At 34.4% G+C, this 26,718-nt stretch overlaps 4 protein-coding genes across 5 annotated transcripts; 3 read left to right on the top strand and 1 right to left on the bottom strand.

The window, feature by feature from the left end:
* Positions 1-538: 538 nt before the first annotated feature.
* On the bottom strand, positions 539-5,350 carry LOC105163073 (Alpha/Beta hydrolase fold-containing protein). 2 transcript variants are annotated; one of them, XM_011081302.3, is made up of 8 exons: positions 5,090-5,350; positions 3,799-4,111; positions 3,036-3,233; positions 2,650-2,922; positions 2,438-2,540; positions 2,183-2,301; positions 1,653-1,829; positions 539-1,507 (listed from the first exon to the last, which is right to left on the bottom strand). In XM_011081302.3, the coding sequence occupies exons 2-8, from the start codon at positions 4,096-4,098 to the stop codon at positions 707-709; spliced, it is 1,971 nt and encodes a 656-aa protein (XP_011079604.1). In that variant the 5' UTR covers positions 4,099-4,111; positions 5,090-5,350; the 3' UTR covers positions 539-706. The 2 variants fall into 2 exon arrangements, with proteins under 2 accessions (XP_011079604.1, XP_011079612.1); XM_011081310.3 differs by having other exon boundaries at positions 3,799-4,102.
* Positions 5,351-13,137: 7,787 nt separating this feature from the next.
* On the top strand, positions 13,138-14,608 carry LOC105164552 (protein NEGATIVE GRAVITROPIC RESPONSE OF ROOTS-like). Its single transcript, XM_011083224.2, has 4 exons — positions 13,138-13,265; positions 13,457-14,022; positions 14,117-14,288; positions 14,362-14,608. The coding sequence occupies exons 1-4, from the start codon at positions 13,205-13,207 to the stop codon at positions 14,379-14,381; spliced, it is 819 nt and encodes a 272-aa protein (XP_011081526.2). The 5' UTR covers positions 13,138-13,204; the 3' UTR covers positions 14,382-14,608.
* Positions 14,609-16,871: 2,263 nt separating this feature from the next.
* Positions 16,872-20,337, top strand: LSM1B (Small nuclear ribonucleoprotein family protein). Its single transcript, XM_011081283.2, has 5 exons — positions 16,872-17,305; positions 18,896-18,964; positions 19,043-19,158; positions 19,244-19,306; positions 19,828-20,337. Exons 1-5 carry the CDS (start codon positions 17,245-17,247, stop codon positions 19,903-19,905), a joined length of 387 nt encoding a protein of 128 aa, XP_011079585.1. The 5' UTR covers positions 16,872-17,244; the 3' UTR covers positions 19,906-20,337.
* A 1,461-nt stretch (positions 20,338-21,798) lies between these two features.
* Positions 21,799-26,111, top strand: LOC105163057 (uncharacterized). The gene is made up of 5 exons (XM_011081269.3): positions 21,799-22,200; positions 23,196-24,114; positions 24,674-24,769; positions 25,196-25,332; positions 25,649-26,111. The coding sequence occupies exons 1-5, from the start codon at positions 21,992-21,994 to the stop codon at positions 25,818-25,820; spliced, it is 1,533 nt and encodes a 510-aa protein (XP_011079571.1). The 5' UTR covers positions 21,799-21,991; the 3' UTR covers positions 25,821-26,111.
* The last annotated feature ends 607 nt before the right edge of the window (positions 26,112-26,718 follow it).

Here is a 26,718-nt window from a genome sequence, read left to right as displayed (position 1 = left end):
TAGTCTTATAATTTTTTGAGTATTTTTTTACTACTATCTTTCATATAATTGATGTTTTCTCCCCTAAAGTAAAAATACCTCATTCGTATGATTTTGAATTATAATAGTTTTGACAGAGTTTTTGATCATTGTTACAATATGAAATGCTTATTATACCAAATGTAGTAATTACATTTTATAAACTCTGACATTTTATTTATCTAAACATTTTACGAACTTAATTAAAAAATAAGATTATCAACATTTTTAAAATTTAAAAATATCTATTGATATAATTTTAAATTCTAACAGCTTGATGGAATTGGATCGTTATACAATATAAAGAGTTTATTACGACAAACACTCTAACATCTAACATCTTATTTATTGAAATACTTGAAGATATCATTTTAAAATAAGATATCATATTAATCACATACATCATAATAGATTGATTGCAGCAATTAATTTTATTTCAAACCCTCATCATCATATGTAGCAGCATTTGATTCTCAAACATCATAATAGATTGATTGCAGCAACCGTAAATGAAATGAAATGAAATATGAAATGGTCCTTCTTCAAGTCAGAATCTTTTTAATTTTGCAGTGACTATGCTACATTCTTGTCATCGGGTCGGGTTGAAAATACGATGAATCAAAAGTACCTGCTGTCAATTCATTCTAATGTTAAAAGGATATCAGAACAACTACTCTAATATCACTTTCTACTGAATTTCGTCCTCACTATTATGAGAATCAGAAATTCCTTCCTTTTCTACTTCTCTAATCAGCTTCTCTATTTGTCTTCTATAAACGGGCATAAAATGATCGGCAATCATGGTCTGTGACAACCTTAGTTTACTGTATAATGATCTAGGAGTTAGAAAAATCCCGACCTTGGTGTCGTCGTCTTCTTCTTGGCTGTGTTCCAGATCACTGGAAGTGGATGTATTGTTATCACTTTCTTGATCGGGCTCATCGGAAACTAGTGACACAATGTGCAGTATCCTTCCGGCAGGGAAAAATCTGTGCACCTCGTTTGTATTAGGGACTGAGCTTTGAGACTGAGTATCGCTGACCTCTGCAATGGCTTCGGATTCTTCTTCCCTAATTTCTTTAACCGTATCGACCTCCTCGGGTTTCGTCTCCTCGTAAAGTTCATGCTCTAATTCTTGCCACAATTCTACTTCCGTCATGCGATCTTGATAATGATCGCCATAGTCTGACTCAGAATCCGTACTATTCTCAGTCGTGTCACTGTCTGATCTCCGACCTAGACCCTTGGATGAAGATATGGGAAGATCTGTTGTTTCAGTAACCGTGGTTGTCTCCTCCACAGTTGTGAGGAACGGCTCGGAGGGGTCTTGTTGAGTTGAAGAAGATTCTGAAGGGTCTTCGTTTACATTGCAAGTTAAATGAGCTGCTGAAGGTCTACGGCGGGGACCAATACAAGACCATGAGGATATTTGTAGGCTGGGACGGGACCAAGCAGCTTGCGCCATACTTTGAGCTCTCCTCATAACCACCTAAATTTGCAAGGAAAAACCCAACTCTAACAATTAAGTAGATGAAAAGTTATAGATGAAAGGGCAATACTGTCTTTGAGGCAGTACTAATAGGGACATCAACTTTAGAAACCTATAGAGCAATATTAAAATAAGATATATATACCTGAGTACCGCTGGAAACTGGGCGTAGTATTGCACCAGCGCCAGCAACTTTTGCCTTAGCAGTGGCCATGGAAGGAAGACGGGAACCCAAAGCTGAAGCAGAGCGATAAACTGTACTAAGTATTCTGGTACGTTCAATCTGATTCCTCAGATCATTCAACCAAGCAGATGCTGTGACCTGCAACAGGTAAAAATTTTCCAATATTCAATCAACATATACCAAACCTTTCTGCAAGCAAGTGGGTGCAAAAGATTCAACAGAACATTCCTCCATGAAGTCATATCTCAAATAAAGTGATGGCAGAGCCAAAGATGAGTTCTTGTGGGACCAGAGAATAATTTCAAGAAGTATCCTTTTCTTCAATGTTATTTTTCATTCTTTACCATTTCATTGTATTCTGAACTTCACGAGACTTAAGGTGTTACATGTTGAGTGAGTAAGAAGAGTAATCACAAAAGCTAGGGAAAACCATAAAATGGCAACAGTGAAAAAGAAAATGGGGGAGATTTTAAAAACACTCACAATAATACCTCAGCACGCAAATCGTCCACTGATGCAGCTGAAAACGTGGGCACTAAATCAGCTCCATTTATTACAGAAGTAATAAAGTCATTTCCTGATTCAGCCAGTTCCCATGTCATACAAGCAGCTGCATAAGATCACAAAAGAAAAGGCAATTTGAAGTCACCAGAAACAAAATCAGCCCATAGAAGGAGTAAACCAAGCAGGAGAAGAAGAAGACGAGGAAAATTAGAAGAATTTTCTCAATGGGAATTAAAAATGACCTGGAGCAAATGCCACACAGGTAGCGGTAGATAATTCTTTCCTTTCACGCAAAATATATGTTAAAAGGGCAGCGGTTCCGCCACCAAGAGAATGTCCTACTATCTGTGGGCAACAAATGAACAAGTCTTGAGACCACAAAATGACGAGACATAAGGCAGAAACTGCGAAATGGGAAAAAATCTCGAGTGTATTGGAATGCAACTTGTTAAACCTTAAGTTTATAATCAGGGTAACTGTCAAGCGCCGTAAGAAGTAAAGGTGTGGCAAGCTTTGCAATCCATCTAGCAGCTGCAACCATTCCACAATGTGCGTAACCTAAAACCAAGTTGCTGACTCCTCCCCCACACACTACCGTATGATGGAATGGCACGACTACTCCAGTAACTGCTGTCAAAGTGTCCTTGACACTATGAGTCCCACGGATAAGTAACAGGAAGCTTTTTGTTTTGTGGTCAACCAAGACAGTAAAGGCTGGCTTTAGAATCTGCAAGACAATACATTTATGTCATCAGAAGAAAATTGAACTATTATTTTTCATTCTTATAAATTAAAGAAGATAGATAAACCTGGTGACAACAAATCATAAAGGAAACTTACTCCAGCTTTAGGTTCGTGGAGGATAACATCTTCATGGGAGTAGCCAGTCTCCTCCAGAAATAAGTCAAAAGGTTTCTTGGAGAAATGCCAGCAGAGAGTTAGCAAATTTAAAAGATATCTGAGCTCGGCCGCAATTTCAGGTCCTTTAAGCTGTGAACTATCTTTACCGCCAAATTCACGGCTGACATGTAAGTTTCCCTGCAGAGTATGTTCATAAAGTTGAACTCAGGACCTTAGAACATTAATTTCACTGTAGAAATGTTTTACAAATTAACTAACTTTTTCGACATTTTGATGAGTGAATATCTCCTAGAACTATTTGGTTAACCCAAATATCTAATGCTTCGACAGCACACCTTGCGGCGCTACAAGTTGAACAAAATTAATGTACTGACTGCCGAAGTATACTGGCACATTCTTTTTCTACTAACAATTTTCCCAGCATACTCCACCTAACAAGCTTTACAGCTACAAGCAATATTCTTCTCCTCTATCAGATTCAACACATTTCAAAACCAGGAATGAAGATACAAGTACTATGTTCTCCTAAGCTCAAAATAACAAGTAGGCAGTGGTCATCAGATTAATTAAATTCTCGTAAGTTCAAGAGTGATCGGTAGGTTACAGGATTGCGTCATCGGAATTCATTTATTGTAGGTGCACGATGTCAGTTACTGAAAGGTTAGAATGACACGTGTTACATATAAAAACAGATTATGCAAGAGAATTGCTAGAAGCATATCATTCATCGACATGAACATACCTGCCTTTTTAAGAGAAAGCTGATGCCAAATGCCAAATCACCAATGGGCCACTTTCCCAAGGTCTCTGAATAAGTGAATCTAAGGGTCTCCGATAATGTTGAAATTGTTTCTAACCATGTTGCAGGAGCTTGTATAAGTCTATTGGAAATTCTATCAATCCCCAAAGCAGCATCATTATGTACCTCACTTCCATTTTCATCATCATCACCTGTTGCCGGACTTGACTGCAGTTTTTTGTTTAATGTATAGTACAGAAGTGCAGCTGCACCTGCTGCTGTGGCCATTGTGGCGGTCGCCATGAGTCTGGGATGCCTATGGTAAAGTAAGTTAAAAATGCAATAACTCAAATAAAGAAGTTGTATTCAGAGACAATTTCTTCAATGCATCCCCCACAAACTTGTAGAAATGGAAGGCAAACTTTCAAACTACAAGCAAGAAGGTAGATGCTTAGAAGAAACCCTACAGCTGAAATTCCTTTCTTCAACTTACAACAACCATAAAAGGGGAATAGTGTGTGCACTGTCGAATCACTAGCAAATCATTCAGAGAATACAAAAAAAGGAATATGCAAAAAGAAACTGGAAGCACCATATGATCCATTTATCAAAAGCTTGGACACAAAGCAAGCAAAATAAATATCGCAATCTTATAATGCGAAAATTTGAATGCTTATTGTCATATGACAAAACTCTATAATTCTTCAACCGTTGAATTTTACATAAATACTATAAAGTGAACAAAAAGCAGAAATCTTTTCACTCTCGATATGTGTATGTCGGACTTCAGTACCGCCCATCCACTAAACACAGTAAAATAAATACAAAAATCAATCCATTCTCAGAAACTTTGCCGATTTCTGAACCAGCCTAATTCAACTAATCTATAACAAATTCACCACAGTCCTTGATTACGATCGTCAATAAACCCATGAACCAAAAATTTAAAAAAAAAAACCCACTTTTCCTAATCCCGGAGAACCCGAAAAGCTTTCAATTAAAAAAAAAAAAAAAGAGAAAGAAAGAAAGGACCATTTCTGGTTATCTTGAAATCTGGAAAAATACAACCAGAAACGAATTATTACAATAAAAAACCTAAACAAGTACAAGAAATTAACCTGAACATAACTAAAATCCGCCAAAGCAAAACCCTAAAAAACCCAACTCTGACATACATTTAAACGTGGAAAGAAAGAAGAACCGCGGCTGCCGAGGGGAAAAAGGGGGAAGAAAAAAAAAGGGCATCAAAACACAAAAGGGATATACTAAAAACCATCGTACGTTATTCACTCACCTGAATTATCGGATGGGTTTCAGAGAAACTAGATAACGGATGATCGGTGGTTTTAGCTTCGAGCTCAAGGCATGCGAAAATTACGCGAACAAGCAAAGTGCGGTATAGAAATATGAGGTTGTAACGTCACCACGAAAATTCAGCTTAAGGGTTTGAAATTCCTTTCTTCTATCCAAATTGGGAAATTTTGGATATGGAAGAATTTGAAGAAGGTTTGGTGTTGGAATTTTTCTTGAATTGGAGGTCAGTGGGGTTTTTCGTATTTCTTGGCCTTAATATATATGTTTTCTTGGGGAGAAATAGAAACGACACGTGTTGGGTCATTAATGAGGAAATCTCCTGCTGTCTGATCTAACCTACTAAGGGCAATTTCGTCAACTCTTCCCCCTTTCTTATTTTTAAATTTTACTCTAATTAAAACTTTTATATAGCTTTTACTCAATATCATGAAAGCAATATGATGAGCAATGAGTATTTTACAATTCAAAAAAATTCAGAACGAGTCTCATTTGTGTATAGTAATTTTCAATTTAGACCGTAGTTTTTTTTTTATGAATGTGTAAATTATCGTAATTCAATTTAAATTAATTTAAAAAATCAAATTCAATTATTTCAGTATTAGCATGTTAGGAAGCAATAAGTCTAACAGGCCCAATGCTATCTTTGGTTTGTTGGACATGTGGCAATCAATCCATGCCCAAATATGGCCCTATTGGACATACCAGCAACATTCAATATCTCGAATGATATTCCACCATAAAAGTATCCATGGCACCACCTTGGCCCTCTGATTGAGAGATTCCCACGAGAGCCCAATGTCACGGGACTACATGAACACATCTTGCTACATTCGGTCATTCGTGAGGGGCAGTGGCATTGGCTTAGATCACTGATAGGGAATGTTTAGAAATCGTGCTCACGTTACCAATGATCCATGGAGGTAGCGATCGGATCGTTTGAAGATGCTCGGGTGGATCGCCTACGACTCAAGTCCTATATAACCTGTTCGAGCCTCCTGGTCCGAAAATAGGCTAGTCTTCATTACTTTCGGGACCACTTAAAATCCCGCGCCACATGTTTATCCTTTGGCTTGCTATCTTAGAAAAGTTGCCCACGATAGACAAACATTGGTTATCACACCTTAGGGGAAGATGTATCCTATGTCGGCAGGACAACATGGAGACGCACTCACATTTATTTTTTCGTTGCCAGTATAGTCGTCGATGCTTAATAGCTATTCGGCGTGTTGTATATTTTTTTTGGCCTAACAGAGAGTGGCTCACCGATATTGAATGGGCCACTAGGAAAACACATCACTAACGTGACCTACTGTAATTACTTGGTACTTGTGTTTACCATATTTGAAGGGAACGCAACTTGAGACGATTCGAGAACATTGAAAGATCTCCGACTATAGTCACTAGTGTCATTATTGAGGATATCAAATTACGTATTCTTAGTATTAACTTGCCGAGTTCTGTTAGTACTAGTGCGCTTTATAGATTATGGCGTATCTCTTCGCCTGTCGAGGGAGAAGGTAACACTTTAACACTGTTATATTATATCTTTATTCACTTCTATGAAATTTACCTTACCCGAAAAAGATATTCCACTATAAAAGTATTTCAGCAAAGATATAACTTGCAGAATAAAATATTACAAGTAACAACTAACCACTTCTCTCATTTTCACCTACTTCTTTGTTGATATGACAGCTTGAGTTCCCGTTGTGTGTGGAACCCATATAACACGATATACAATTGGACCAATCATACCATAAAAAATAGACTTCCCAATGAATCTAAAAGATATTTTAACCACCTTCAGCCGCATTCTCATTTCTCTCATTATACTTTTATTTTTCAACTTTACTTGTAAACTCTCACACACTAATTTACTCACTTTATGAACAACATTTACTATTGCTTACTCGACATTTTTTTCACAAATTTGATAACTAATGTCTTTGATTCTTATATATGTTCTTAGTCTTCTTGCTTTACTTTTTCACTAAGCCAATTACTAATTTAAACATCAAAATATTAATCCCTATTTTATAGATTAATCTTTCAACAATCTTAGAATACTCCAAAAAATTTTAGATATTGCATAGTGCTATTGATTTCGGTACGCATCAAATTATACAAATAATTTGGAGTCTTCATTGGTATTTAATTAAAAATATTAAAATGTTAATGTAATTAAAGCATAATTGCTTGTTTATCTAGGAAAAACCAAAAAAAGAAAAAAGAAAAGAAAAGAAAAAGAGGGCCATACAAGCAAGGTCACATGTCCAGGAACAAATGTAACTATTGGGCCCTAATCTTTAGATTAAGCGGCCCAAATGGTTAAAATGAAAATGGGCCGGACCACTCACAACCCGAAGAGAATGTTAAGGACCAAAAAAAAATAAACAATTAAAAAAAAAAAAGGAAAAAGTCACGGAAGGGTATTATTATTATTATTATTATTGGATAATTAGTTGTGGAGGGTATATTAGTCATTTACAGCTTAAAATTTCTACATTCACGTAAGCCCTCCAAACTCAAGTTATATATAGGGGTCAAAACAGTAAAACTCTAATTCCTTTCACATATTCATTGAATTATTTATATAGGTGATTTACTTAGACCAAACATATCAAGATGACGTGTATGATAATTTTCACTGATCAATTAAAAATAAATGGTCGGTTGAGATGGGCATGTTAGAGCTCTGCTCAATCTGAACTGAATAGAGGTGCACCAATCATTCATCAGTTCAAATAGTTTTCAACTACTAAGTTTTTAATAGTTCTAAAAATAAAAAGTGCTCAACTCCACTTTATCTATATTTACTTATTATTTATTTTGGTTAAAATAATTAACAATTATTGAGAAAAATTATATCGAGTTCTGCTGATATTTGATACAATACAAAGATCCTTTCGTTGTCTGAAAAATTATTAATAATCCCTACGACATGTGATATATTTGTAATCATTACAAAGTAGAGTGCAAATATCAAAACTTTACCGTTGAAATAATATAAAAAAATTCTGATGTTGGGTGGATATTATTATCAAAGAAGAATATAAAAAAATGATGTTGGTCGGACATTATCATAAAAACAATATATAAGATTATAATTTAGGTTCGAATGGGTATTTTAGATAATTCAATATAAAATTTAAATAAATTTACGAAAACTAAATGAATGAGTCAGTTGCCGTAACGATAATTTTTTAAATAATAATAATAAAATATTTATAATTGTATCAAGTGGATATAATTTACCCAAATTAATAACAACATAAAGAGGATCACATCTCTCCACCCTGTTTGTGAACTCTAACTTGTTCAAATTTGATGGCAAGAGTAAATTGAAGAGGCCTTGAAATGGTAGCCAGTGAAGCAGTTATACGAGTGCAGGAGCCCACATCACCCACAGTATTTGAGGAGAATGTGCGGAACTTTGCATATTAGGAAAGTCGTGATTGCTCTTCAGCGATTTTGGGGTTGGTTTTGTCGACCCCAGACATCTACTGCCCGTACTCCCTCACATGGCTTTTCTTTCTTTTTGTTGGCAACCTATTTTCTTCAACATGCATCTCGAGGAATAGGAAGCTCAAGGAAACTTGAAAGAAATATCGTGCCGCCTCGAACTACGCTTTTCTCTTAAAAATATAAAGTGTCTAACAAGAGAGAGAGAGAGTGTCTAAAAATAAATTACAATTATTTTCTCTAAAATTTGATATAATTACAATTAAGTTATTATTGTTAAAAAATTATAAATACCTCCTCATTTTAACCCTCGTCTAATAACAAACACATTTTATTAGCATCCACCAGATTTCTATCTAATTTTACTGTGAGCTAATAAAATTTTTATGGATTATTTACTTTACACGTCATCAGAATTTTTTATATATTTTTAATTTTAATAAGGGTTTATAGTAATTTTTCAACTTACTGTTTAAAGCTATATAAATAGTTTCTATTTGAATCTTCTAAAAAAAAAGTTTCTATTTAAAGGAGTTATTCTTAATTTTTCAGATAATAAGGGATATTTATATTTATGTCAAATATCGAGATAGGTAGTTGCAGTTTACCCGTTACAATACCTAAAATTCGACTGAAAAAAATTGATGGCCAAAATTTTATATATCTTTTTTTTTATATATTTTGGAATAATTAGAATTTCAATTCTAGCATTTCTCGTTTTCTATAAGAGGGAAGTTATATATTAAGTTATAATTAAGAAAGGAATTTATAGCTGTTTTTTTAATTATTAATTGATAATTTAATTACATCCTTTTATTATTATAGTTATGTGTTGCTGAAATTGAGGGCGCTTGTCGTATCTAGAAATGGAGAAGCAAACTGATAGGCTATAGTTCAAAGACAAGCCGACCCCATTGGTGGATGTGTTGGCGGTCCAATGTGCTGTGGTGGAGGTAACTAATCTTCAAGAGGGGTGAAAATTGCAATAAACCCCCCATACTTATCAAAACTAACAATGGGGTCACACCTTTCCACCCTATGTGATTTAGCATAAATGATCATCATGAAATACTAACAAAAAAAGTGATTATATATCATGAGATGTAATTTACTATCGGATGTTGGAGTATGAAATCTTCCTTAATATTGGATTCAAATCATAGCACCGCATATTTAGTTAATAAAATTTTTATTTGGGATCTATTTGTAATTTTATAATATTTTCGGATGCCTTAGTATAAATAATCTTTCATTATAATTCACACGATATTATCCTAGTGAAAATAGATTTTTGAGCAACCTTAAAGGTAAAAAATTTTCAAATCCTGCCACCACACGAAGAAATATGACCATTGGTCTTGGTTAATTATCATAGTTAAAAGTAAAAAACTATAATAAATACTAATTAATTATAATTGTACAACGATTACTAGTCGATGTTTCTGCGGCGATGCCAAAATATTAGTTACATCTAATAACCATGATTAATATTTTGGCCATAACTAAAATCAAATTGATTAACTATAGTCAAAATTTAAATTTTTCATTGATTTTATATTGATATGGTAAGATAATATTAATTTTTTATAGTTTTTAAGGTGTAATCACTTATAATGTAGAGAATAATTCATTCTTTTTAGTAAATTTTTGTATCATGCAATTTCCTTTTTATTGTATTTTTTTGTATACGTTGGCAATCTATAAAAAATAATTAGTAATAAATTTTCATTTAGTACTCATATTTGTTTTGGCATATATATATATATATATCAGAAAAATCCGCATGAAAAATTACTACCCATCAATTTCTAAACCCTAAAATTCTCTCTAGTTTTGAGAAATCATCCTTTCCCAAATATATCCTAAATTCCAAAAGAACATGTAACATAAATATTTACCATTTTAGACCTATTTCTCAATACAAATAATCCACGCAAACACATATCTAAAATTATTTCTCAATACTCTCAATTATAGACCTATTTTCTTAATTCAATAATCAAACTAATTTCAAGAAAAAGGTTTGATGTGGGGTTACATAATGATATCTGAAATTTACATAATTTCCCCCAAATTTCTTAATAATATAAAAATTGGCCATAATTGGCGCCTTTAATCTTAATCGGCCCTTATTGCCCCGACCAAATTGCGCCTAGGTACATGACGACTCATGCTAACTACTCAATTATTTCTAAATTAATTGTTCACACGATCATACAATTCAAGAATATTTATAAATACTAGTCATTCATGTTTAAAGTACAATTTTTACTACCATGAATATTTTTACATCATATATTCTCATATACAACCTTGCTGATTTAAGCAAAGAAGGGCTATAACGTTCACGTTATTTATTTATTTTTTTTTTCTTGGTGGAGGGGTAAATAACTACTAAGCCAAGTGCATATGATAATTTAGGAGAGTTCAAGGAAGATTCTATGGTGCAAGAGAAGTACTTGAGATTTATGTTGTTAGGGTTGATCTTGACAAAATCTTATAATCGATGCATTAAATATGGGATTATCACAAATTATGATGCAAAATTGTACTTCTTATTGAATGTGGCTGATACACAACCAATTTCCATGTCCCTTCTCAACTTCTTTACTCTCGAAAATCCAAATACTTACTTATGTCTATAAATGTCTATGATGATTTTAAATATATACCATCATATAATCAGCCAATCAAATGGGAAAACATTATACATAATATGTCACTAATATTCAATTTTCAAAGGTTGTTTTTAGACAAAGTGATGGTTTTATTAATTTTGATCCTTGTCATGGTCTCAATCATAAGATGGAATCTAGATTCTTCATCTTGAAAACAAGTCTATAAATCAAAAGTCAGACTATAAGGGAAGCCCGACCTCAATAAGAACATTCCGATTGGGATTTTAACGAAAGGATGAAGTAGGACTTTTACCCACGACACAATAGCTCACAAGATGAAAACACGATTTACGAGGGATTTCTTGGGAGGTGTCTGATCACAATCAATGAATAGCAGTTCATGTTAAAAAATAATATCTTGATATTTATAGTGGTGTTAAAAATTATGTAGTGTTGTAAGGTGTACGTGTTTATTGTATGACTTGCATGTAAAAAATTACTTTTTTACCCTTATAAATAAATAAATGCTACCAACATATACATCACTGATATTCAAATTGGTCAATAATGGTGAAATCTAATAAAAATATAAATAAATGCTGTTTTAAATTTACCAAATGAATAATAGGATGAGGATGTTTCGAACTGTAATTTCTCACACACACACACACACTCTCTCTCTCTTACTCTTTTAAGCTGAGTAGTAGCAAACTGCAAAGGAAAATTCATACTTTGTTTTTTTATAGCTAAAAGCTTAAAATACCGTAAAGGAACTTCTGCTAATATTCTCTTAATGACAATTTGATATAGTAAATTATATTTTGAGATATCGTTATTAAGCTTAATACATCAAGATTACAACTCTTAATGTCATGGATTAGACTAATGGTACGACTACTCATTTAGCTAATCTTGGTGCCCAAATCCATCTCACCTTAATGTTTGTCACCACTCCCTGAGGCCTTGTTTACTTTGTTGTATAGAGTATTAGTGACATATTAAGAATAATATTTGTGACATATGTCACTAATATGTTATGTTTTGTCACCATTTATTTAGTATGATTGCAGTGGTGGGATTAAAAAACAGTTTACATGTTTACTTTGTATGGTAACAATAAGAAAAAATTTGAAATGTCCGTACTTATTTTGACTTTTTGTGGCTAATGACAAGACATGACAGTGAAGTTTAGGATATAAAAGTAATTTTTCAGGAAAATATATGGACAAAACAGAAAAATGACGCTATTGTCAAATTTGTGTTGGTTTGCAGGATAATTCGTTCTACCAATTCAGGTGGGATGAGTTATACTATTCGATATGAAATACGCTCAGGCGTATCGAGTAATTTGGGGCTTTCATCAACCTAAGTAAATGTCTATGTCGTTGGGAGTGGACTGGTTATCCAGCCCGACTGTGTGAAGGAAACGTAGCCTAAATAAATTATTAAAAAGGAATTAAATGCACGTATATGTATATATATATGTATATATTGATTAAGGGGAAGTAATGTCATTTACATGGAAGGGTGGGGCATGTGCAGGTATGTTTGTTCAAAGTTTGATACTAGATTGAGTTGAAGTGGTTGGATCATGGACTTAGACAAGTAGAGTTGGAAAGGGGGGTTTAATTGCCTAGTAGGCTGCAATTGGGAACTTGAACCAATAGAAAAGCAGCTCAGCTTTGCCATGGTTTTCATAAGCCCTTAATCTTTATTTATTAGTCCCAATGCTCAAATCTCATTGGCTTCTAGGATCTGCCTCTCCAACACCTGCCCTACCCTACCCCACCCCACCCCCACAAGGGTAATAACCCCTGCTTCCTTAACTATCTCTCACAGACATCATCTTGAACAATTCTGAGGAGTTGTCATCACTTTCTTGCCAAAATGAAGGTCAGAGGCAGTGAGAATTATCAAACGTGCCTAACATGTTCATTTTCAGAACTCACTCTTGTTCTTGTTTCTAAGTTACAAGTGTTGTTTTTTCATATGTTTGGCTGCAGTTCTTCAACTGGATGCAAAGTAAGTTCAGTTCAGGCCAAGGGGATAAAAGGGCTAATTCAGTTCTTGATACAAGTAAGTTTTTCTTTTTGATTTTCGTGGTCGTTGCAATTCCTCTCAGCCCTTCTTGCATCCATTTTTTCTCCTAAATGCATGAGAACAACAAAACTGCATGGCATTACTCTATGAGTCGGTGAAACCACAAGATCAAAATTTCGACCAACGAGGTCAGATAATCTAATTAAGGTCGATCTACGCTTTTGCAGATCCTAAAAGGGTAGAACCACCGAAAGAAGAGTTCAGTGACTGGCCTCACAGCTTGCTAACGATCGGGACGTTAGGCAACAAAGACCTCAAAGACAAGCAAGAGATTGTTCAAGTTGATCAAAATCTACAGAATGGAAGAACCCCTCAAGAAGAGCAATGTTCATCACCCGATTTCTCAGAATTCACAGCTGAAGAAGTAGGGAAGTTACAGAAGGAACTGACGAAGCTTCTGAGGCGAAAACCGGCTGCCTCAAAACCTGAGGAGCCGATGGCTGATCTACCACTGGACAGGTTCCTCAACTGCCCTTCAAGCCTAGAGGTGGACCGCACGGTTTCTGATAGGTTCAGCACGTATTCAGTCGACGATAAGGATGAGGAAGAAATAGACAGAACCATTAGGATCATCCTAGGAAGATGCAAAGACGTCTGCGAAAAGAAGAAGAAGAAGACAGCAATTGGGAAAAAATCACTGTCTTTCCTAGTCAAGAAAATGTTTGTCTGCAGCAGTGGATTCGTGCCAACTCCTAGTTTACGCGATACCCTTCAAGAATCAAGAATGGAGAAGGTAATTCATCAATGCTATATATACCTTAGTGAACTCTAACAAGAAATTGAACTATATTTGATCATATATGTTTGTATTTCATTACATTTTGCAGCTTCTGAGGACAATGCTGTCCAAAAAGATATACCGTCGGAGTTCGTCTAGAGCAACATCGACAAAGAAGTGTCTACAGGATGGTAGGCCGACATTAACGAATCCAGAAACGGAGGACGAATCACACGATAAATACCGGGATGGATCTAAATGGGATAAAACTGATTCTGAGTGTAAGTTCTTGATCTTCTTTTGTTTTCAATTATATAAGTAGATCATTGATAAATCTTATTTTCTTCATTGCAGATATTGTTCTAGAGATATAGATTTGGGCTCCAGATGATGAGAAGATTGGGCGTCATGCAGAGATGATCAACTTTTTCTTGTTTTTTTTTACATGGTTGTATTCAGATGGATGGATACAGTCATGTTATATTCTGACCTATTTTCTTTAGGATTGTGCAGCTGATCAGGACATTTTCTTGAGTTGTAAGTCATTGCTTACACTTTTGTCTGGACCTTTTAGTTGTAGTTACCTAGTGCAATAATGGTAGCTGACATCCTCTACTTGTATAAACTATTTTTTCAAAATAATATAAATTTATACGCATGATGCATTATATATTAAATAAAGTACCAAATATAATACTATTTCATAATAAAAAATTCCGAATTACAATACAACCTCAGAATTTTCTTGCATAGTGCATTGTTTGTTAAATCATTTAAGATTGCATTTGGATTGAAAATTTTTTAATAACAAATCTTTCGCATGTGTTTGGATAATTTTAAATTTAAAGAATTTTAAATCATTCTATTCTAATTTTGAACTATATTTTGACAAATACGGATGCATTTTAAATTTTTTTGTAATCGAGTAATTTGAATTTCTTTCTCCAATCCTTTTCTCAAATTCAAATCAATCAATCCATATACATTCTGGGCGAAGTTGAAACATCAATTTGAACAATTTATTATTGTATTAATAGATTAAATTTTTTTATTTCAAATCATGTTCCAGTTTTTAATATATATATTGACCATATACATGCTATGTGTATAAAAGATGATACCATATAATTTAGGATAAACTGCAAGGGGCTCCCCAAAAATTGCCATAATTACAAATACTCTTTATTATTTGAAAAATTACAAGTGTCTAATAGAGTGTCACAAAAGAGTATTCATTAGACAGTCGTTAACTTCAGGGGTATTTATAATTTTTAAAACAACACAAATATTTGTAATTATGACAAACCACATGAAAAAATTATTGTAATTTATCCTATGTTTTACTTATGAAAAGAATTTATATATTTGGTGTGTATATATTAAATAAAACAAAAGGTACAATAAAATTTGGAATAAAAAATCAAATCCCTATTAAGAAACCCCTTCAAGAATCATCTGCACAAGAAAATTGTCAAATAGTAATGAAAAAAAAAATCGCATCGAGATAATTAGTCAGTAAACTGTCATTATTAATTTAAGAAATTTACTTGTTAATGAATTTAGCAAGAAAAATTGACTTGCTACGAGTTTAGCAACGAGCCATTTAAAAGATATATTAAATAATATAGATTAACAACGAAAGTTTTACTAGCTATTAGCTCGATGCTGATTTTAACATCAATTTTTCGTAGTTATTAATTATTTTTCTTGTAATGCGTGAATAATGTAAAAGATAAAAAACACGAAATCTTTTAAAAGTTGAAAAAAAATAAAATGTGATAAAGTCGGGATAGTCGCAGCCTCTTAATATTAGTCGTTCTAAGTACTACTTCAATTTGTGTTTTAAAAATAAGATAATATCCCATTTATTAAAAATAAAAATTGGAACCAATTATGGGATTTATTAAGTACCTATTTATTTTGTAAAAGTAGTGCAGTTGTTATGTATAAGTATTGATAGCATGTAGAGTTCGATCAATAGATCGTACCAAAAAATTCGGTATGTACCGAAATTCGAATCTAAAATTTGATTTAGTATTTGATAATTAATTTTAGAAAATATCATATTTATTAATTATAATTATATATACATATAAATGTGTGGGATTTTTTTTCTTCAAACAAATGGATGCATTTGGTAAAAACTAAATTGAATTGAATTTTGTTCGATTTCACTACAAGAAAATAGTTTAATAGCTGCGAAAAAATTTAATGTTGATATCAATATTGAGTTAATTAATAAATTAAATTGCCGTTGCTAATCTATATTATTTAATCTATATTTTAAACAATTCGTCAACAAGTAAAGTTTTGTTGCTAAATTCATTAGCAAGTAAACTTTTTGTATTAAATAATGTATATTAGCAAATTAAAATTTTATTAGTTAATTAGCTCAACATTGATTTTTCTCATAACTATTGAACCATTTTATTGTAGAATTTTTACCGCATTGAATCGAATCGAAATTGTTCCGTATGGTATTCAATATGTTGTTTTGGCGCCAAACAAAATCAAAATTATTTGATTCGGTATTCAATATAGCATTTTGACGTATTAAAATTTTGGTTCGATTTTTACCGAACAAACACCTCTAGACTATGACTCTATCTCCCAAATTTATATATGTGGATACATAAAGAATAGAAACAAATTAATACAATATGGTCTCCAATTTATTTAAATTAGTAGTAGAATTAAAAAATTAATTAATATATTCAGGTAAAATTAATTTATTATTACTTATGAAAAAATATAGTTATATATATAGGAAATTCCAACACATTATTTGAGTAAGTTTTGAAAGTTGTTACCGGGAGAAAAAGTATAAATCGTTTATTAGTAGAAAAGAAAACCAGTAAAGCTTTACTGCAGTTTGATAAGAGAAGTGCTTATGTGCATGAGCCAGCTTGTTTGGGGATAGGCCCATACCCACCCATGCCCACCATCAGAGCTTAGGGTTTCTCTCCCAGATCTCATCCTCAACCAAAAGTCAACACCAACTTTCACTAATCTTTACCCCCTTTTCCTATCTTCTTGAATCAGGGTTGTTAGCGGATTTATAACTGTTCAAGATACTTTCAAGTCTTTTTTATTTTTTCCTTTTCTTGGGTTGGAGGGGGGCAGTAAAAGGGGGCAAATTTGGGCTGCCAATGCAATTTGTTTCATTGAAATTGTTAGAATTTTCGGTGGATTTTTGTGGGATACCGAAAAAGTTGAAGCCTTGTTTTGACCTCATCGATGTCTTGGGCAGGCCCGGAAGATGTCTACCTCTCCACTTCTCTTGCTAGTTATCTTGATAGTAAGTGTTTATGATTTTGTCCTTTTAATTCTTTTTGTACTAACTTGGAGTGATCCATATGTGATTTTGGGGTTATTGCTTGGCGTTTTGAATTCGAAAGTGTGGTTTTTTCTCTTAGTGTTCTTGATTTGTTGGGTGTTTTTGGACTGTGGCATTGATAGTGGAAGTTCTTGGTGGGACTTTGTTGTGTGGGTCTCTGTGAAATGCTGTAACTTTGTTTGCGCTAAATATTGGGTACTTGTCTTCTTTCAGTTTTTCCTTTACCAGTTTCTTTAGTTTATGTTCTTGATGGAGATTTATTTAGAGTTTACTTCTGGCTTTGAGTTTTGTAGTGCATAGTGCTAGGTGGTTGGTGCTTTTCAAGTCAAGAATAGGTCTTGTTGGGAAGTGATGCAATTGTGCGATAAACTTTAATCAGTAAACCTTGATAGCAAGATTTGCTAAATTACAGAAGTTGAATACAACCATGTATAATGGCTCACAATAATCTATTTCTGTAGCCTTTTGAAGCAGTTAGAATTTTACAGAATTCATTTGAAAGGGGTTGAATTTCATATAAGCTCCAGATATGCGGAAACCAAATTGTAAAGCCAATGACAATTTTTCTCTTAAGAGTGATTTCCCTACTAAGCAAGAAGCGTGGAGATCTTAAGGAGTTGAAAATGCGCATGAATGTTATTATGATCTGTCGAAACAAGTTTTTAAATGCGCGAGGCACGCAAGTGAAAGTGCTTCGGTTGGTAGATGGTAAGACACAACTTCTAGTAAGACATATTATGTTAACCAACTCTAACCTCATGATAGTTGAAGATTTTATTTCCGGACCTTATATACCCAATGGCTTCAGTAATTGGCCCAGAGCTATCACATTAAATAAAATGAGGGCGTCACACATCCTCCCAGCAAATTTCTGTACTACATAGTCAATGTCTTCTTGTTATCATCAATTTGTTTTGCATCTTTATTCTTTCTTGGATTTGCAATATATAGGAGAGTTCTTTTGGCTTTCTAGTTTGGAGTTTTGGCCTGCGACTGGAAGAAAAAGACATAGGTCATTGTTGTTGTCCTTGAGTTGAGGCCTCTTATTTTCATATTCTCTTGGCGTGATTGCTTTAAGAGCATCAATTAACTCCTGTTCGATAACCAAGATAGTTATCATGTTTATTAATGATCTTTTGGCATAGTTTTTACTACAACTGCAAATTAACACATTTATCTTTAGTTGTTCTGGGTATGTCTGTTTCACCACTCTAGTATCTTGTTCGCTTCGATTCTTCCTTCCCATACTTTTCATAGAGTTGAAGGAAAATAGACATTGTACGGTAAAAATTTACCTATACATTGCAAATCCTTATTATGAAAATCAGATTCTGGTCTGACCATGAGTTGGAAATGTGAAAGTCTGTTTTATTGCATAACATTAGTCTCTTTTCTTCTGAACATGATTTTTTGTTTTCTCCAGTGCAAGGTGTAAAACTTCTTTTTTTTAAAAAAATAAAAAAATTCTTTTATTTTAGTTGACAATGGATTCTTTTTGCGTTTACACTAAGTTTCTTATAATTTGAATTGAAATGTGTGTCCTTTTTACAGAGAAACTTCTTGTATTACTCCGAGATGGCCGGAAACTATTAGGGATTCTTCGTTCCTTTGATCAATTCGGTATTGATTTTGAATTATCATTTGTTTTAGCTGTCCTTAATTTACTGTGTATCTAACAAAATTTGCTATCTTATGTAGCTAATGCTGTCATAGAAGGGGCATGTGAGCGTGTTATTGTTGGTGATCTGTATTGCGACATTCCATTAGGTCTATATGTAATCCGTGGGGAAAACGTTGTCTTGATAGGGGAGCTGGTATGCAGTGTTACTTTTCAAAAAATTACTCTTGTGACATCTCTTTTCATTTTCGGCTAACATAAGATGTAACATGATTGGTCAGGACTTGGACAAGGAGGAACTTCCCCCACATATGACTCGTGTTTCAGCAGCAGAAATAAGAAGGGTAAGTGCTATGTTGGTGTTCTTTTATCAACTGTGCCGTGTCACTGCTTTATCCTTTCTTTTTTTGGGGTTTGGGGGGAGGGTTAGAGGCAGAACAGTAGTTTTATATGCACGCCAACAAGAATATTCGAGTAAGTGCATCCACAATTCATAATGAATCAAAACTATCAATGAAGTCTGCCCTTTGCATGAACTGAGTACTTACCTTTCATGCCTTTCACCCCCATTGTCCTTTCCTGCTTTCTTGGATGAATCAAAGAGTATGGATCTCTTGCCCGATTTTTATTTCAGTTGACTGGATAGGATATGGAGTGGTCTTTTGTCTGATTTTTTAAGTGCACATTATACATACCTAGACATTTGGTCAAAACTTCGCCTGCAAGTAGAAATGTGACCATTCTTACACCCTCCTTTCATTTTCTCATTGCATAGACTTTCCAGATATTTCCTCTGCACGTGCACTTTTTATTACTGTCCGAATGTTCTGGTGATTCAAGTATTGTATATTTCCTATTTGCTCAGGCACAAAAAGCCGAAAGGGAGGCGTCAGAGCTCAAGGGTACCATGAAAAAGAGGATGGACTTCCTCGACATGGATTGATGAAGTTTCTTGTGACATTAACTTCTTAGTTTGCAACGGCACCTGCAAATACTACCGCGTATGCAGCATCACCGGAAACATTAGTCGTCTGGACGATTTCTGTCAAAAATTCACAGTTCTCTGTAGCATTCACAACCGCAAACAGTAATTAGCCTTATGTTGGACGATTCAATTTCATTTTATGCCTGTGTTGATGTTATTGATCGGGTCAAAGAAGATCAAGACAATACAACAAACTGCGATTAGGTCGTGGATTCACTGTTGTTCTGAAAGAGAGTCGAAGTATCTCAGGTTCTTCCGTATATTTTGTTCTGGAAGGACTCGGGGTTTCTCTCGTGTTGGCCGAATGAATGTATAGACTGGTATCGTGGCATGGCGTATGATCCTTTACTCAAGTAACATCTGAAGCTCTGCTCTCTTCCTTTGTGTAAACCCATATTTATATGCATGCACCATATGCTGTTCTCCTCTGTGAATTTGGATTAGATAGATAAACTTTTGAGCTTCGCTTCGATTCGTTAAAAAATAACAAAATATATTTAAAATTATAAAAATAACTCAAACTCAATTTATTTGAATTTAATTAGATAAATAATCAAATTCAATTCAATTATAATTTTTTAAGCTGAATAACAATTTAAATAAATTTGAATTTGAACACAACTCGAGATCATTTAGTACTCAAGTTGGATATGATGAGTAAATGACTGTCATAGTTATGCACTCTTTCATGAGATTTGGTATAATTACGCGTAGGGTTCTGTGAATTTGAAAATTTTATTTAGCACTTTTGAAGTTTGTTTTTGTTTAACAAATAAGTCCCTCTATTATTCAAAATTTATTAAATTTGTTAATATTAATAAAAAATTTATTTATTTTTAATTAACTTATTACTGATTTTATTACATGTCAAATAAATTTTGTAAAATCAAATTATCTTCATACGTTTTAACGCGTTAATGCATGTGAGGAGGGGAACCTTTACCATTATAAAGGTAGTTTAGTTTAAAAAAATAAAATATTTGACCTACAATAAGTTAGTAATAAATTAATTGACAATAGATATCAATATTCATTCAATTTTTTTATTAATATCAATATATTTAGTGAATTTTGATTAATAAAATAATTTATTTATTAAATAAAAATAAATTTTAGAAATACTAAATATAATTTTTTTAAAAATTTATATATAATTACATTAATTTTGGACAAAAAAAAGTAATTATCCCTAAATGATTTGTGGAAAGGGTAAAGGCAGGAAATGGAATTACCTCGTAACGGGCTGACAGCCACCGACATGTTTCTTACATACGCTTCAGACTCAACTGCCCCCACCCTAACCCCATGCCGTGGTCACAGCCCCAATCCACTGCACTCGGTCGCATCATTTCTGCAAGTAAATCAAAATCTGATAATGCCACGTATCTCCACCAACCTTAAACAATTGTACAAGGATTCTCCAGTTTGATCAAAATGGATCCTGCGGTGGGTAAGTGCGCATTGAATTTTTTATTATAAATTCTATTACATGTTTTATGTTCATAATACTTTTTAAATAAAATATGTGATCTTATTTTGTTTATAAATTATCTGTATGTTGAACGAAGTAAAAAGTAGAATAAGTTTTACAATTAAAAATAGAATAAATTAAAACAAACTTTCCTAAAATTTAATATAATTATAAATAATTTTTTATTATTTTAAAATTTATAAATATTTTTTAAAATTTTAATATAATTATATAATCTTTGAATAAATATTTAAAATTATCAACTTTAGCTCTAAAAAAAAAAAAAAGAGCGTGAGGTAAGTGGTGTTGGTAAAAGGCAAGGCTGTATTGATATAGATTTGACTTGCATGGTGTGGTGGAGGCAGGGGATCTGTGCCGTCTCCTGTACTTTGTTCAGTCAATAAGTGTTTAACCAGAGTTAAGACTCTTGACTACGCTCTGCTCTTTTGGCCTTCATCATTTCAGCATCAGATCTCGATCTCTCTCTCCCTCTCTCTCTCTCTCTCTCTCTCTCTCCATCCAACAGCAGATCCACACAGCCTGAGCTCAAGTTGATTCCACGCAGCAGCAGCGATGTTGCGCTTGAGCTCCGTAATTACCATTCTGCCCCTTCTGGCGGTGCTACTGCTCTGTGCCCTCCGCATTGAGGCGTCGGTGCATGAGTACGCCGGAGAGAAGTTCGTCGGCAAAGGAAATGCATTCGTTGTCCACGGAGGAAGCGAGGGGATTTACGCTTCTGGACCTGCACTCAATGAGTCCTCCCCCGGGGACTCTTTTATTCGGTGAGGTTCTCCTTTTGTTGTAATTTCTCCGCTTCATTTGTGTTGGCATTGTTGGCACGTGGAATTTACTGTTCCCTATTTTCTCGGTTTCGATGTTACGTGGTGTTTTCGCTTGGCGGTGGGAAATCAGTGTGGTTTCCTGAGATCCAGTTGAGACTTGACTTGTAATTGGTGCTTGTAGCTGGGGATAATAAGCAAGTGGGAGATCATGCAAAAAAAGAGAGAAAATAATCAAGGTTTATATACAAGTGATACGATTAGGGTTTTACTTTTCTTTAGACTTTACAGAAGTGGAAGCATATTTGGTGACATAGATTGGTGAAGAAACTTAACCGTGTTCAGTGATTAATCCTGGTTAATTAATTAAAGAGCTTGGCAGAGGAGTTATTTGCAGAGTTTTTGTTCCATCAATGCTGCGATTGCAGACAGTGGCTCTGCTTGTTGCAATGGCTTAAGCTTATATTAAGTTTGAAGAATAAATTAACAAACCACTTTTTTGGTGATCAAGTGGATTCTCATATTCATTATACTCAATAGAAAGCATTTGCCTATTGCCTTTTGTTTTTGGATTTGACCAATTGGGATCAGTTTATCCCACAATAGCTGTTGGCTTGTATTTTAGCTGATTGTTCTCACCTGCTGCAAGCAAGATTCTAGGAGTGACAGACAATATTCTGAATTATGGTCGCACCCTAGAAATGATATCTTTTCAAATATTAATGAAACTTTGAGCACTGAATTTGAATTAAGAATGAAGGATTGACATCTTTTCAGGGTTTGGCAGTCTGAAATCCAGTAGCTGTGACAAACTAAGTAGGGTGAATACAACATCAGATTCCCCTTTTTAGATGGACAAGTGCCTCCCCCCCCCCCCCCCCCCTCTTTCATAACTTGGAATTGCCTACTTCCCCTGTTCCATGTTTTGGATAGGGTTCCGTTTTTATGTTATGGTACTTAATCCGGGCAACAGCTGATTTTCTATTTTTCAAAACCAGATTGGAAAAGATTGTATTCCGGAGGCCTTTGGATCTATCTAATTTCAGCTCAGGATCAGTTCATGCAATTTTATTTGAGGTGGATGACAGGGAGACAATAGGTGGTTCCGCATATGGAGGTCAAAGAGCTGTGTGTTGCACAGCAGATCTTGCAAAACTTGGAGTCTGCAAGCAAGGCCAAATTATTCACCGGCCATCTACTAATAATCCAGGTTGGCCTCAAGTATTTGGTGCCTCATTTGATATGGATGCGACAGAGACTACTCTTCAGCCAAGGTCCATACAAATTACGAAAACTGGAATGTATAATCTGTATTTCATTCACTGTGATCCCAAACTTAAAGAGGTTACTGTTGACGGGAAAACTGTCTGGAAAAATCCTACTGGTTACCTACCTGGTAGAATGGCACCACTGATGAGATTCTATGGGTTCATGTCTCTGGCATTTGTGCTGCTAGGGATCTTCTGGTTTTCACAGTATGCTAGATTCTGGAGAGAGGTTCTTCCATTACAAAACTGTATTACACTTGTCATAACCTTAGGAATGTTTGAGATGGCCCTGTGGTACTTTGATTATGCTGAGTTCAATGAAGCTGGAGTCAGACCCACCGGGATCACTGTCTGGGCAGTCACTTTTGGAACAGTGAAACGTACTGTATCAAGATTGATCATTCTCATTGTTTCTATGGGTTATGGTGTTGTCAGACCTACCTTAGGAGGTCTTACATCAAAAGTTATTTTACTTGGAGGGACTTTCTTTGTTGCATCTGAAGTGCTTGAACTGATTGAAAATGTTGGTGCTGTGAGTGATCTCTCAGGGAAGGCTAGACTGTTTTTTGTCCTTCCTGTGGCAATTTTGGATGCTTTCTTCATTCTTTGGATATTTACCTCCCTCTCCTCAACTTTGAATAAGCTTCAGGTACTTTATTTCTTCTGTTTATTTGTTTTTGATGGATATACCTAAACTAAATGTTCTTTCTTCCAACTGGTACTTTAGGGTGATCTCTTATATGAGATCTGGCAATGCAGCCAAAAACGTATGGATGTTGGAAATATACTTTCTGTTTGGGTTTTATGTTGGAGTTCTTTTTGTCATTGGATTCTAAAAGTAGTCTGAAGCCAAAAATACAGGGCTTGCAATGAGATGGAATCAAAATGTTTCATAGAGCAACCATTTCATTAGTTGTATAGTTGTATTTGACTGACTGCCTATTGCTTAAAATTCAAGAGAACTAATATGTTTTGCAGTGAAAACCAAATTAAGTCTTTTGTAGTTCTTAAATTGAGATAGAATTGTTAGGCAGTCCGTATTCCTTTGCTGGTCCATTATGACTTGGAACAAATTTTTTCCCACTTTCACACTCTAAATCTTTTCCCATATAACAATTAGTGTTTCGTTCATTAGCTTTGCGAGCGCCAATTAATTTTTATTCAAGTGAAACATTCCACTTCAATTTCTTTGTTACTTGATGTAACAGGCTAGAAGGCTGAGCGCCAAGTTGGATATTTACAGGAAGTTCACGAATGCATTAGCTGTTGCAGTTATCGTGTCTGTTGGATGGATTTGCTATGAGGTAATGTTGGTAGTATATCTTTACATTGCTTAGGCTCTCCTTGTTTTGGATTTCAACAGGTGAATAGATATAAAAAATTGCATAAAAAACAATGCTCATACTTGAGAAGATTGAGTCACAAACCATGTGCATCATATTCTACACTGGCTATTTTCTAAAACTAGATCAAATTGCAACCTAGTCACACTTATGAACAAAGATCTATAAAATGAGGAATCTGTTAATAAATGATGTCGGCAAATCAATATTGATGGCTATTTGAAAATTCTCAAGTTAATGTCTGATCAACTCAAGCTCTCTTTGATGGTAAATGAAAAGTTCTTTGTGAAAGAATGACTTGTTAATTAGAACGGACACGAAATTTGTATTTTTCTAACTTCATCATGGCTTTTTACATGGTATGACATGCTGCCTTGGATTATGCAGCTTTATTTCAAGTCAAAAGATGTATACAACGAGCAATGGCAGAATGCTTGGATCATTCCTGCCTTCTGGCAAGTCTTGTCTTACTCTCTCTTGTGTGTCATATGTGCTCTTTGGGCGCCATCACAGAACTCAATGCGGTAAGCATATTGTTCCCTCTTTTAGTGTGTATATTGTACATGCCTGTAGTGATTCAACTCGTGGCAAATCTTTGTTTCCACACTCTGCCTTAAATTGGTGGTGGTTTGTTTCTATCTTGCACATTGGCATCCGTGAATGCCTTAATCTATATTATTCAAATTAGATATTTACGTTATTATTATTCTCAATCTGACTCACCTATGCATCTAGTTTTGCTTTGTTTTGTGGACATCGTCTTTAAATGTGATTCATTGATGTTTTCTCCCCCTTTTCATTTTATTTTCAGTTATCTTATTTTATTTTTCCTCTTGATAGATATGCTTACTCTTCTGAGGATGCCGCTGAAGATTTTGACAAGGATGAGACCTTGAAACTCATAAAACCGTCCCCACTGGCTTCTAAGGATGTACGGAGTCCTGAACTAAGATCAGTCGGGAGTGGAAATGGTTTATCCCACACAGACCTTCAAGAAGAAAAAACTGCATAAAACAAGCCATACTCTCTGTAAGTTCGACACATCAATGTACGTGTGGCCATGGCTCGTCTAATCAACAGAATACTCAAGTTGTAACCATTATCTTGTAGAGATACGAGGGTGAAAGAGGAGAAAGCATGTGAGAAATATCAAAATCTGTTGGCTAGGTAGACTTGGTGTCTTATTTTCTCTCGTTGTTCTTGGTTGTCACCCATCTCTCTTGTTTTCATATATTTGTTGATTGGATTTTATTAGTACATTACTAGCAGTTAATCACACGGTTTAATATAGCAATTTTGGTTACATCTGTATCATTTTCATTTTCTTCTTGAACTCGTATAGCTAAATAGCCAGCAAATATCAAGGGTTCTTTGACCCTTGATGTGCTCGTTGGATTCTTGTTTTATTTTTTGTTTGGTGGGGAGTGGAATCCATTGATTCACCAAATCTTAGATAGATTCGGTTAGGCATTTTGCAGTGTATAAAGAAAATGAAGAAACTCCTGTGGGGTTACGCGGGAGGGGGAGATGCCCCTTCTCCCAATTATTGAAGTTCGTAAAAATTCTTTTCTTGTATCCCAAATGTATCGGTGTTTAGTATTGAATGGAGTAATTGGTAATATGTCGCTTTTATGTCCTTTATTTTAATCTTAAAAACTTGATTAAATAATTCTTGCGATAATGCAGACCTTTATTGAGAGACCATTGCTGCTGTGGACCTCTCTCACCTTCACCAAACCAAACGGCAAAGGCACTGACTTGACTAGTCAAGACAACGACAAATAACTAAAGTCGCTGAATTTACAAAGAACTTTTACTCCGTTTCACCCATCTTGATTGTGACATCCAAGGAAGAAAAGTAAAAAATGGCCTCCCAGCTAAACTCAGTGTCGTATTAAACTGGAAAATTG

The sequence above is a fragment of the Sesamum indicum genome, linkage group LG1 (genome assembly GCF_026168435.1).
Source record: "Sesamum indicum cultivar Baizhima isolate 11 linkage group LG1, ASM2616843v1, whole genome shotgun sequence".
Classification (NCBI taxonomy): Eukaryota; Viridiplantae; Streptophyta; class Magnoliopsida; order Lamiales; family Pedaliaceae; genus Sesamum; species Sesamum indicum.
The sequence above is the reverse complement of the archived record's forward strand: the minus strand, read 5'-3'. Positions and strand labels throughout refer to the sequence as shown.